The sequence below is a fragment of the Bombyx mori genome, chromosome 17 (assembly GCF_030269925.1).
Source record: "Bombyx mori chromosome 17, ASM3026992v2".
Taxonomy (NCBI): domain Eukaryota; kingdom Metazoa; phylum Arthropoda; class Insecta; order Lepidoptera; family Bombycidae; genus Bombyx; species Bombyx mori.
In genome coordinates this window covers 6026254-6040309 of record NC_085123.1, presented here as the reverse complement: position 1 = coordinate 6040309, position 14056 = coordinate 6026254, and the positions used below count along the sequence as shown (strand labels likewise).

General features: G+C 36.7%; 1 protein-coding gene across 4 annotated transcripts in view; it reads right to left on the bottom strand.

The window, feature by feature from the left end:
• LOC101738568 (inactive rhomboid protein 1) overlaps window positions 1–14056 on the bottom strand; it is a 176942-nt gene that overhangs the window by 11603 nt on the left and 151283 nt on the right. For all 4 annotated transcript variants that reach the window (XM_038016742.2, XM_038016743.2, XM_062673330.1 and 1 more), the window contains exons 4-6: window positions 12171–12349; window positions 8204–8368; window positions 1809–2022 (exon numbers count right to left, since the gene is read on the bottom strand). In XM_038016742.2, coding sequence (XP_037872670.1) covers window positions 1809–2022; window positions 8204–8368; window positions 12171–12349 — 558 coding nt within the window. The remainder of the gene's footprint in view (window positions 1–1808; window positions 2023–8203; window positions 8369–12170; window positions 12350–14056) is intronic.

The following is a 14056-nucleotide window of genomic DNA, read 5'->3' as shown; positions in this document are numbered from 1 at the left end:
CATAAATCTCTGAAGGTGTAAACTCGAGTCCCGAGCGCTTACCCAGACATTAAATCTGGACAAACGTGTTTCGTCTGAAAGCTTTGCCACATCAAAGAACGTACGCGAAGTGATCTTCTCTATAGAAGACGGCAATACTATTATAAAAATTAAATTAGCGAACTAAGATACAAATATAAAAACACGAGAAGATATTTTATGTATTCTCATGAAATCACCTGAAATGAACATCTCGAGATGTGAGGTAAATGTCTCTATTTTTGTTTCAGAGCCTTGTAGACTATTCTAACCGTTGAGTCCAAACGCGTTGGTGTTCAACAAAAGAAAATAGGTGCGATAGCGGTATCTACTATACCGGCATCCAATACCAATACAATATAACCATTGCGCAAAATTTGTTGATTTTATTTTATCTTGTTATTCCTTCATAATGGAAGACCTTCGTAAATACATACATATTTTATGTATAATATTTTCCAAAAAAATATTGGCACCTACCCAGAATTCAAACTTCCACATAATCGGATTGATACAAGTATGTCTGTGCCTTTAGTCTACAGATGATTTATTTCATTTCCCTCTGGCATTAATAATATAATAATATTTTTTAAGAAGTAATCGAAATAAACTACATTTGTAAGTACCCATACCAGTACTCTCTATTATTAAGCATCTTAAAACTCAAAGCTTACTATTATACATTACTGGTTTTACTGGTGGTAGGACCTCTTGTGAGTCCGCACGGGTAGGTACCACCAACCTGCCTATTTCTGCCATGAAGCAGTAATGCGTTTCGGTTTGAAGGGTAAGGCAGCCGTTGTAACTATACTTGAGACCTTAGAACTTAAATCTCAAGGTGGGTGGCGCATTTACGTTGTAGATGTCTATGGGCTCCAGTAACTACCTAACACTAGGAGGGCTGTGAGCTCGTCCACCCATCTAAGCAATAAATAAATTAAAAAAACATTATTAAAGGTTTGAACAAATTTTCCGTCTAGTATGTATAATGAAAATTTGTGTTAAACCCAAGCCATTCTTATTTATTGATCTGAACTCACTGAACAAACTTTGAAATGATTTTTCCAAGTCGTAAACGCCGAGCAGCGGGCTGAAGGTATAGCTAAAGATGTTTTTATTCACCGACGAATACTTAGTGAAGTGTAACAAAAGTATGCTCAATTTATTGCAAATGTTTTGGAAACCAAATCCTTAGAGCGAAGTTAGTGTATATCCCAGAAACTAAACGAATAACGGAAAAGAAATATTCAAATAAGTAGGTACACCAAGCAAAATTGGAACAATCGCTAATGCCATTAACTATACTGTGAATTGCTAACTGAAACCAATTGGGAACCTAGAGAATATATACTTTAGATCGCTAATTTGGTAGTAGATATTTAACAGATGCTATATACAGAATAAGTTGCATGAATAGAAAAGTCCATAGACGCAAAGGACTCCGTAAGGTATGCAAAGTATTAATAACATTTTTATCTCTAAACTAGCTGACCCGGCAGACTTCGTAGTGCCTCAATCGATAAGGTCAAAAGACCTAAGCTTTTTTATAAAATAAACTTAAAACAAACAAAAGGAATCCGTTTGACGGGGGACACATCAAAGGAAAAACAAAACTGTTATTTTTATTTAATTCCGAGCATTTTCATATTCTACCCTTTAAACCTTCTCTGGACTTCCACTAATAATTCAAGACCAAAATTAGTCAAATCGGTTGAGCCGTTCTCGAGTTTTAGCGAGACTAACGAACAGCAATTCATTTTTATATATAGAGATTAAATAATCTCACTCACCTGCTGTAAACTCAAACTCTTGACCAGCACCTGTCCAGAGTGCGTGTGCCTTCCGAAGCCGACTGGCCCGAAACCATAACACAGCAATGACAGCAACAAGACCAGGGTCTGCACTGTGCTCACCCACCACGTGAAGTAAGGCCGGTAGTCGGTTAATTCGTCTAGTTGTCGAGCCACTTCTTCATGATGCGTCATTGATTTGCGAAGGGATCGTCTGAAATGTGTTAGATCTTTTTTTTTTATTCTGCCAAAATCGTCTTTACCTTCTGACCTTAGATGAACTCCCGAAAAATATGTAGTCTTCGTTTAATCATGAATCGGTGCTAAATTTGAAACTAAATGTGAAATCTGTCTAAAGAAGTCTACAAAATATAACGTTTTAAACTTAGCTATTTGGCTTGATAATCAAAATTTTCAATTACTATAATCAGCTATTTTATGGTTATGAGAGCATATCGTGTAGAACGTTAATTCAGTAGCAGATTTTACATAACACAAAAGGGAATCATCGTAAATGTTCTCAATGACCCTTCTGTAAATACTATAATCCATTGTTTTAGCGTTTCAAAATATAAAGATAATTCAAAATAAGTTTTAGCGTTAAGTTGCTTTTTCGATTTCGGATTTAACTTTTAATAAAACCGAGGTAGCGTGAAATTTATATTCAAACTACGGACATCGAATCGGTATTTAAAAAAAACAATATTAGTTTTGAAGGTTTCATCTCCAACGGGGAGATCTTCTTTCTTTAACTTTCCTGCTGAAATTATGATCAATACAGCAAATTTGGTCATTTTATGGCCGATTTTAACATATTCATTGCTGTATTTTAAATTTTCTGAAAATTTAAGATACGAAAAAGAGAAAGTTTCTTGCAGAATATTCTCAGAAGTAAAATATATCTTGGTAAAATACTTTTGACTTAGTTCGAGCATCACTCTTTATATTTGAAAATAGCAAAAACGCTAAAAAATAATATACTTTTTTTGTTTATTTAAAAGAAATCCATTAACAAGCGTAACAGGTTTCGAAATTCCATTTCAATAGAACCGGGAGAGTTTTTCACATCCCAAACTAAATATTCAAAAAACAATAAGAACTAGTGGTCCCACAGTAGTGGAAATTCGACTATAATTAATTGGAACTGTAAGTTTGTATGCCATTATGATTGTATTTTATACTTCTATAATCACAAATTTCACCAAGACTACACTATAAAAAAGAATAACAAAGACAAACAATATTTAATCTACTCTCAATTTGACAACAGACGTCAAGAACAAAAGTTTGACAATAAATAGTATGCATGCGTGTGTGCATCAAAGACATGGTATGTAGTGTGTGTAATGTTTTCTTTATTGATTTAATGTATCTTTTAGGCATTATTTAAAAAAAAAATTATCATTGTGCACTTCTTCTCTATATTCTCTATAAGTGTGGAAAATTTCATACTCCTCCGTCCGCGCAATTTTCGTAAAAAGGGATACAAAGTTTTTGCTTCACGTATTAATATATAGATGCTTGTTTTGTTGTTATTTTCTATTGAATGTTTAATATATTTTAAAAATACCAATACAGTCAGTTCGTGTAGAAACCACTATTTATTAATATAATTAAACACCGAATTCCAAACAAAGCATTAATGAAACTGAACGCCCACAAAGGCATGAATGTTCAGAGGGAAATCGGTAAATAACGCGTCGCATCATAAATTACATCCCTCGTCATATCCACGGGGTATTAATTCAAAAACCCATTACGGCAAGTTTAAAATGGAAGTTCTCGTAAACAAGATATATAGGGGACGCAGGTGAAGTACAGAATCAAGCTGGTCCCGTTATTTTGCGGCGCTATCTTTAATCCTACCTCTGTGGTAAGTAAGACTCTATTATATTCTGGTAGCGTTAATGAAAAAAGTTGGTATTTCTTCACCCTTACTTGGCTACATCTTGACAATGAGTTGTTAAATTAAAAAGGGTTTTTAATGCTTTATGAATAAATCACTCTTACTCAGAGTATTTTGTTCCGAAACATTTAAAAATTTATATTTTTAAAAAGCTCTTAGAATTGTATCGATTTTTATTTGCATTCGAATTTAGATACATATTGCAAAATAGTTGACTATTTTGTGTGTAATTGTATATAAGCGAAACTAAGCTATAATAAGCTATGCTAAATAATATGTAAAATAATGACACTGTGTATTAAATTTCCTGGTGGTAGCGCGTATTCTGAGTATTCAAGGGTAAGTAGGTACCTACATCTTGTCTATTTATACCTCGAAGCGTTCATACGCCTCAGTTCAAAGGATAAGACAAATGCATCTCAACTGTACTGCATAATAGTTGGCATAAGACATGAATAAAACAATCATGAATATGCAAGTTCTATCGAGGAGGGCACTCAAAGAATTCCTGTTCAGCGGGCTATCCAACAATTACGCGACGGGTCGATATTGTCACAAAGCCGTGTCGTCGACCGATGGTCATCGTCTAGCATTGTTCGCATACATCTGTTACCATTCTCATGTAGACGTAGGGTAAGCGCTAGCAAAATGACAAGTAATTTATCATAACATTTCTCCTTTGAACAAGATCAACGAACTCGGATAACTGGGAGAACAGGCACTAAATATTTATATGTTAGTACTGAACGACGTTATTGCTCTTTTTAAGTTTAAAGTGTTTTTAAGCTATTACATAGCTTTTATCGCGGGCTTTGATCGCGGCGACCGAATCAAGAAATTCCGTAACGAAAATAAAATTTAACAGCCCCCACTCCGCCTACCATTTAGCTCGCGTTCAACACATCCACACGCTGCGCTTGTGTAGTGTTTGTGAATAAGCGCGCGGCGTGACGTCGCACTGCATGCGCATCATAAAAAGTCTGCCCATCTCTCTCTCGTGCGGTCTAGCTTATGAGTGTGAAGGGGACAGTTAATGTGTTGCTTTTGTTGATGTTTATAAATATAGCGTGGTCTTATTTTATTATTGTAAAAATACTATGCAATAGTCGGAGTAGAGCGGAGTCTGGGCTTCGACTCTCTTAAAGGGCTATTTATTATTAGAGGTATAAACAGGTTCGTTTGCTCCTCATCTGGGTTTTTAATAACTATATAAGTATGTATGAATGTAGTTACATGTGTATATATATAAGTATGTATATCTCTGGCTCCCATAACGAACCTGAGAATTCTTTTTTGGAGCCAGGTGACCGTGTTTGACTCATTATCAGTTATTAAGCTATGTACAAGCTATGAAAGTCATTCGTGAACTCGTTTGAGGCACGTATTTGCTTACCTCAGCATAATCACATCACACAATACGAATGCATCACGAAAATTACCGATAATGCCAAAACGCTTGATTTAACAAATTTTGATTAATTTGTCAAAAATGAATCCATATTGCACTGCACGGGAGGAATATTTTGAAACATTCAACACTCTCAGGCAATTGTATTACTGCTGTTTGTTTGCAAGAAGTCATTGCAGGCGACGAAATGAAAAGTTCAAGTTACCTACGGCTTCCGTAATACAAGTACACGGAATTGTTCATTGTAAATTTAATTTGGCACCCAATTAGGCAATATAATTGGCACGACGTGAATGAAGTCGTTTCGTTCGGTAATTAGCTACGCAAAATGAAAGGTTTCGGTATTATGATTTAAATGGCTCGGCATTATGTTACAGTTTTGAGTGTCGGTGTTAAATCGTTTTATTGAGAGCGACTTTGTAAATGTGTTTTCTGAACTCAACAAAAGTAGGTCCGATGGTGTTTTTATTATTACATATTTTTTTATTGCGTAGACGAAGGAACGAATTTAAAGCCCACCTGGCGTAGTCACAGTGTAGTGGTTATTGAAGCCCATAGATTTTCACGACGTGAAAGCCCAGGTCACCTTGAGTTATGAGATCGAAATATTCATTGCCTTAACAGCTGTCTCGACCTTCAAACTGAAGCTTAATATCGGTACGCGGCAGAAATAATGCATGAATGCGAGATTACAACATGCCCTACTTACTACCAATAAACGGAAGTACTAAATTACTACTAATACTAACAGTAAATACTAAATACAATTTGTACATACAGGACGTACAACAATAACGAAAATATGTATAACAAGTGACGAAATTGACTAGGCAATCACTGTTTAAGTAATTTCTCCTATGACTATAATCATTTCTAAAGTTCGAACGTGTATACCAATATTTGCGATCAAAACGAGTTCGATGACCTGACTGAATCGACGTTTTAAACGTTAGTTCGAATTTAATATGCTTCTATGTGAAACATTAGTAGGCGATAATTAAAGCTTTGATGTATTATTCAGATGAATTCATCGATTTTTAATAAAAAATCGATTATGACGTATATGAAACAAAGAAAATTTGTGTACTTGTGCACTTGCGACGCAAGGCTCGGCAAGTAAATAAACCCATAGACACGTGGCGCATTTACGTTGTAGAGTGGGTGGCCCATTTACGTTGTAGATGTCTATGGGCTCCAGTAACCACTTAACATCAGGTGGGCTTGTGAGCTCGTCCATCCATTTAAGCAATAAAAAATAAATAAAAAAGCCCACTGAGTTTCTCGCCGGATCTTCTTAGTGGGTCGCGTTTCCGATCCGGTGGTAGATTCTGCGAAGCTCTTACTAGGGCCAGTGTTAGCAACATCTCTGGTTTGAGCCCCGAGAGCTCACCTACACGCTAAGGTAACGCTGATATAGCCTCTCAATGATATCAGCATAGGTAAAATAAAAAAATAAAAAAGTACGATAGGTACTCGCTTAGTCTAATCGCGATATCGACCGGTCCCCTGGTACTCCTTCGCTAACCTTAATATCACATTGAAAATTGTATATGACATTTGACGGTGCGCATAAAATATCTTTGAGTGCTTTACTACATTATTCGGAATTTATGAATCATGTAAAACCTTACAATAGTCTTAAAAATATTGTAATTATTTTCCTACCTAAAGGTTTTCAAACTTTCTTAAATTTTTAAGCCGTTTCATAATGTTTTTGTGATTGGGTGAGGCCTACGTCCAGCAATGGAGGACTGTGGGCTGATGACGATGATAATATTTTTCAAAATTCTATATATATAGTTCATATTATTACGCGAACGAAATAGAATTTCACGCATTAATTTTATTTTATTTTTGCACTCATTGCTCAACAAAATGTACCTCAAACAAAGTAACAAGAGCCCAAATTTGTTATTTGTTACGAGCCATTCAATTCAACCCCGTTTTCCATAGCTACTTCAATAATAAAAAATACCAGCTTTCATATTGAAACGGAGTGAAAATTGAATTAAAATACTCCTTAATGAACACACACAGAAGCTAAAACAAGTTATTAAATAACTAGCGCGACCCGCCCTCGCTTCGCTTCGGAAACTGTAATTTATTATTGATTTCTCCACTATTTAATGGATGTTATTTTACATATAAACCTTCCTCTTTAATCACTCTATCTATTAAAAAAAACCGCATCAAAATCCGTTGCGTAGTTTTAAAGATTTAAGCATACATAGGGACAGACAGATATAGGGACAGAGAAAGCGACTTTGTTTTAAACTATGTAGTGATACGTAAAAATACTTTTACGGTACAAATACCGCGTATTTTTTTTTTGTCATAGTATTAGTTTTTGATGCTTATTTCTGAATTCAAAGCCGTTTCAGTTTGACAGCTTTAGACAGTTGAAACTTAGACTGGCATTCACTTAGCATCAGGTAAGTAAGCTTAGGTGCCGACTTAGAACAATAAAAAAAACCATTCAACTAATAGTTGTTTAATGAAATTTTCAACATGATTCCTGAGGCGTTGATTTCTAAAACTACGTAATAGATTCCAAAATCAACGCTTCTAATCACACCTCTACTCACGAGGAAATATAAAATTGAAATTAATTATAAACAGTTAGCTCAGAATCACCGAATTCACATTAAAGAGATTCGACTGTCGTCTGTACAACAAAATCCCACAAGATGTTCATATACATAGGTTTAAGAAAACTATTAAAGAACATCTGTGCAATAAAGCTTACTATAAAGTCAATGATTATCTAGCTAGAAGATTGCACAAAGTGGGAATGAGTTGCTCGCTTCGGGCATTTCAATATTGCAATAATTGTTACGTTAAAATACTCATTGTAAAAATGAATATTAAAAAAAAAATTATATTTAAAAAAAAAAAAGACTTGCCCGCTGAGTTTCTTGCCAGTTCTTCTCAGGACGGAGGCTAGTTTTTGTGAATTGGCGGTAGTTCTTTTTGACGTTCAACAAGTACGTACTTTCATTTATGTTGAATAATTTTTTTTGATTTTGATTTTGATTTTGACTCGAGCAAATCGAATTAATTAATTATTACGGATCAACTCACCGGAAAAATCTTCCAACGACGCCCATACCGTATTGTCTTCTGTTCGAGTTGTCGGCCAAGGGTTCTAGTATCGGCGTGTGTATTCGTGCTCCGCCAGCGCCCCACGACACACTTCTCTCCGGCCTTCGGTACTCAACTCCGCCAGAAGTTACCGGAGAACGCGCCCTGCGGATAGAATGGCTGAAGAAACAGTCTTTTACGCACATCTAACAACGATTACCAACATTTTTTTTTATTGCTTAGATCTGTGGACGAGCTCACCTGGTGAGCCTACCTGGTGTTAAGTGGTTACTGGAGCCCATAGACATCTACGATGTAAATGCGCCACCCACCTTGACATATAAGTTCTAAGGTTTCGTATAGAAACAACGGCTGCTCCACCCTTCAAACCGAAACGCATTACTGCTTCACGGCATAAATAGGCGGGGCGGTGGTACCTACCCGTGCGGACTCACAAGAGGTCCTACAACCAGTAAAATAATAACATATCGAAGGGTGAAAGGCTTTAAGCGACATTTGGTTTAAAGCCCGTCATTTATTTTTGTAATTAAAAGTGTTCGATGTTTTTAAATGAACTTCAATTAAGTTTTACTCCATTCAAATAGTTGAAGAAGTTTTTTTGTTAGAATATTTTTTTCAAATTTTATTCTTTAAATGGCTCTGGTGTAATGTTGAAAAAAAGTTTGCTTAAATAGCCTTGCACCCCTCAATATGTTCAATACACATGTGACATAAGAGAAACCTACAGAAGCATTCAGTCTCATTCCTGGTTTGACAATCCCAAGCCCACCATTCTCAACGAGTAACGAAGCTTTCCCTGTTCTTTACTAAAATCGTGCCATATTTGTTATATAATACTCGTAAGTAAAAGAAAATGAATAAACCCAAATAGTAATTTAAAAATAGGGTCACAAATATTTCTTTTTTACTGTCTTTACTATTGTGCAACTAAAAATATGAGATTCATACAAGACTGATTCATAAATCATAACTAAAATAGAACCGACTGTTGTTAAGGCGACCTCAACCGTAACCGTTTTCCTGATAAAAATCAATCACCAAAGTTTGGTAAGTTTTTTCAATCCGCAATGAAAAACTAATTTGTGGAACTGCGGACGTAATATTGTAATCTAATGACTTTCAAATTAAGGTCACCTTCGAAGATCGTCATGTAAAAATATTATTTGTTTGATTTTTGATCATATGTTTGTTTTTTTGGATATACATAGCTAATAAGCAACTGAATCGATTATTATTAAGCTTTTTATCTTTCCAAGCTTTTATAGTCCGATTCGAAGCTGTAACGATTTAACCTAATTTTCTCACTTTGTATAATATGAGTATTAATTGAAGTTCATGCGTTTTAATGCGCAGATCTTAAAGCAGCAATGCATGGTCGGCCCGGCAGTGAAACCAGAGTTGAACTATCACCATTCACCGTTAAACGCTTTCTATTAAAGTCACTGCTACGCTATCGTCTCTATGATCACTTGCTTAAAGATGGTGCGTTAGACGATAGCACTCACTCAATCATTTTCTCTCACTCTCCTCTCATACGCTTAACTGCTGTATTCAACATACGTCTTAAAATGACGCTTAAAACACAAATCCACGAATTCGTGAGCACTTAAATAGCTTCAAAATCTTTTCATTAAAAAAACCAGGTATAGTAATCAAATTAACACCAATTGTAATTAACATAAAATGGCCAGACTCGTGATACACGTGTACTGCATTAAAAATATTGACAAACATTTTTATACAGAATAATATCACAAAAAATACATTACTCATTTCTCATTCTTACAAATATCGGCTTCGAAGTAATATTTCTAAATAGAGAGCTCTTACGTGTTATTTCTTGGTCTATATTCAGGGAGCTATCAAAAATGTATGTTGCGTGATACTGAGATTAAATCTGCTACTCCACGGAACCCATGTCACAAAGATTTGGGTAACAGATATCTCAGTGAGATAACTTAACAAAGCGGACACGGTGATGTAGTGCTTTTATTTATTTCCTGTTTTGACATTTTAGTGAATTTAGTAGATAACGAACCGATGGTAGGGCTTTTTGGGCCCACTATTATAGGTTAAATCATCTGGGTTTTCACCGTTTGGGGTCGAAAATTCAGTTGAGATTTGCAGAGACTACCCCTAACAATTAACAACGGCTGGACTCAGGGCTCTATTGACTGATTTAAAAAAAAATGTGTACCCTTTTAAAAAGTTTCAGTGTTATTTTGAAGGCCATAAGGAGAGTTGTATGCAATCAATGACAATGAAATAGTATCAAGAAAATCATAATTATTTATAACGATCCTAAAGGTTGCTATCACAAGAATCTATATTTGGAGTCGGGTCCATCTTGTTTTAATTGTTGCTTAAAAATTTGGAGGGGAAAATAAGCCGCTCCAAAACCAATAGATTTACAAATCATGTACAGTAATTTGTTATTTATGGTTGAACTACAGATCATTAAAAGACACAGGAATACTAATTATAATGCTTGAGCAAATATTTGTTTCCGTACTCATAACAAAAGACGGAATCTGTAGAGCTTTTGAATGTAGCTTGTCTTTTGTTAAAAGGATTCCTAGCTACCCTCGTTTTAGCTGATAAAATGAGAAACTTACGGCAACGTGTAGGTGGTAGGTATTCCATTGACAATGAGAAAACTATTCTACTACAGTTTTAGTTACAATAAAGTTTTATCAAATACTAAAGGTTCGGTACATGAAATTTGATTACGTCGTAAAGTTAGTGCTTTAGATGGAGTAAGTTTTATAGGATGATGAAGGGCGTCTGATACTAGATTTCAGTGCACAGTCTAGGCAATTTCTGAAGGTAGTGTGCGCATTTTCTTATATATTAGAAAATATGCATAAGCATTTTTTGTGCTATGTTGTTTGAGACATCAAGCCTATTTCTGCTGGGAAGAAATCACTCATTGCAATTTGAAATTAGAGACACCCTTTAGATAACACAATCGCGATTCCAATCTTACATCTCAAGGTCAAACTAAGCTATAAGTTTTGTCGATCCAATTACAGTAATAAAATAATATATATGTTCGGTGATATATCACCGAACACCATTGTCAGCATAATTCGCGTGACGCGTTATTTCCATAAAAACCGCGTCACCCGGGTGCATTCATAACATTAACGTTCAATTGATTTACTTTATATTTTAACAATAAACATTTTTAAGCAACACAATCTTTAAATAACAAGCTCACACTACTACTGAGCTGGCGCTATGACCCCGAAGTGGGTCTTGGCCTCCGACAATAAGCTTTGCCATTCATCCCGGCGCTGCGCAACACCTTGCCAATCCGACACTTGGAGCTCACGTAAATTTCCTTCCACAGCGTCAGACCAGCGGTACTTGGGCCTCCCTACGGGGCGGCGTCCCTCCGGTACAGCCGCGTACACCCGTTTCACAGCCCGATCCTGCTCCATACGTACTACATGCCCGAGCCATCCGAGCCTCCGTGCCTTCATCTCCCCCAGAATATTTGGCTCACCAAAAAACCTCTCCACATCCTTATTTTTCCGGACGTGCCAAGAAACTCACACCGCACCCTTTTTTTTTTTTAACGCTGGGGAATCCATTTACGGATACCCGGTCGAGGGGGTAACGGACCGGGTTATGTCGGACTCCGGCGCCTCCTGAGAGGAAGAAGGGGAGAAGAGAAGGGCGGAGGTCCTTCACCTCCCCCAATTTCTCACAGGAGACTACGCCTTGAAAAAGGCGCGCGAAGCACTTGCCCCGCAGAACGACTACCGACTAAACCCCATCGAGCCCCACCACACCGACTACACGAAACTTACGGTACCGTGATGTGCGCCGAAAGTCTCACCTTAGGCGGTACCCGTACTAATGTTAAGACGGGATTTCATCCCCGGGAAAATCCCGTAGAACCTCGTCTCGGGCGACACACCGCACCCTACAATATACGTACCTTTTGTTTCCTTCAATTGACTCAACGTCGTCAATGTGCTGAGTGAGAGGTGTCACCGAAGACTGCGGCGTGAAGAACGTATCTTCAACTTCGGTTTCTTCTTGCTGGGCGGCCCCGCTGTTACGAAACGAACGCGACCATTGAGCTGAGGTCGACTGCCGGGATCGACGTGTCACCGCCTGATTCAATTAAATAATTGGATTATATATTTAACAGCCTAATAGTAAAATTTATTTATTTATACAGAAAAAAATATAAATACTAGAACAATGAACCTAAAACTAAAAAAAGACGTATGGTGTCGTGGGACACCGGATAGAAACGAAGTTCCTTATTATAAAAATATAAATTTTAAGTTCTATTCGAGGTATAAAGGAAATAAAACTGGAAGTTTCGCAACAACCCACGGTCATTCGGTAACGTGCGAACTTATTGTGGTACACTTCATTCACGGTTGTTTGCAAAAGAGTTAGTGTATTGCGCAAACGAACGCTCTGAGATCGTAGTCAATGAATGATAAAAAAATATGCTCTTTTTTGTACGTTATTACAAAGTTAAGTCGTACACTGTGTGCATTACTAATAAAAATCTTACGTTACGGACATTTTTTCCCGTTTAGGGTACCCCTCCGTATCGTCCCATAAGGAACTTCGTTTCAAAAACCTTAAAAGATATTGATGATATATATGATTTTGTCCCATTCGGTGTTGAGACCCTTGGTCCGTGGGCTCCTAGCGCTATAAAGCTTTTTCAGGAAATAGCAAAAAGGTTAATCGACATCACAGGAGACCGAAGAGCTGGTTACCTCGGACAAAAAATTAGTCTAGCTACTCAAAGAGGGAACGCTACCAGTATCTTCGGAACCTTGCCTAAGGGGACTCCTTTTAATAATATATTTTATTTTTATTGCTTAGATGGGTGGACGAGCTCACAGCCCACCTAGTGTTAAGTGGTTACTGGAGCCCATAGACATCCACAACGTAAATGCGCCACCCACCTTAAGATACAAGTTCTAAGGTCTCATGTATAGTTACAACGGCTGTCCCACCCTTCAAACCGAAACGCATTACTGCTTCATGGCAGAAATAGGCGGGGTGGTGGTACCTATCCGTGCGGACTCACAAGAGGTTCTACCACCAGTAAATTATACATTTTATTTTTAAAATGAGCATACAATTTCGTGAGCCATCTGGAAGTTCACAAACACTATTGCGCCAACGATGAACTACCCTATACAGTACAGGATTTTAAAAAAGAGTCAAAAAACACTCAACAGTCAATGACCCCAAAGTATGATTTTCAAATGTGCCGCGGGTGACGCATATGATAAAAACATGATACTGTATTAAAAATACTAAATATCTTTAGTACTACCTAAAATTGAACAAACTGCCTAAAACTTCAAACTACTATTTTGAAACTCAAACTTCATAATAAACACTTAATACAAAATAGCGATCTTAAATCACTGATTTTTCTGAACTGTAATAAAAAAATGAAATTAATTTTGTTGTTATATTAATGATTCGTATTTATGGTATGGTGGACTAATTTAAAATTTAATTTTATTTGATGAACGTATTTACGCAGAATTACACGCTATTTGCGCAACAAAAAAGCACTAAAATTCATTTCAAATTAATATTTTTTACAGTATGTACACAATACAAAATTAAATTACTGGTGGTAGGACCTCTTATGAGTCCGCGCGGTAAGGTACCACCACCCCGCCTATTTCTCCCGTGAAGCAGCAATACGTTTCGGCTTGAAGGGTGGGGTAGCCGTTGTAACTATACTGAGACCTTAGAACTTATATCTAAAGGTGGGTGGCGCATTTACGTTGTGGATGTCTATGGGTTCCAGTAACCACTTAACAAGTGGGTGGG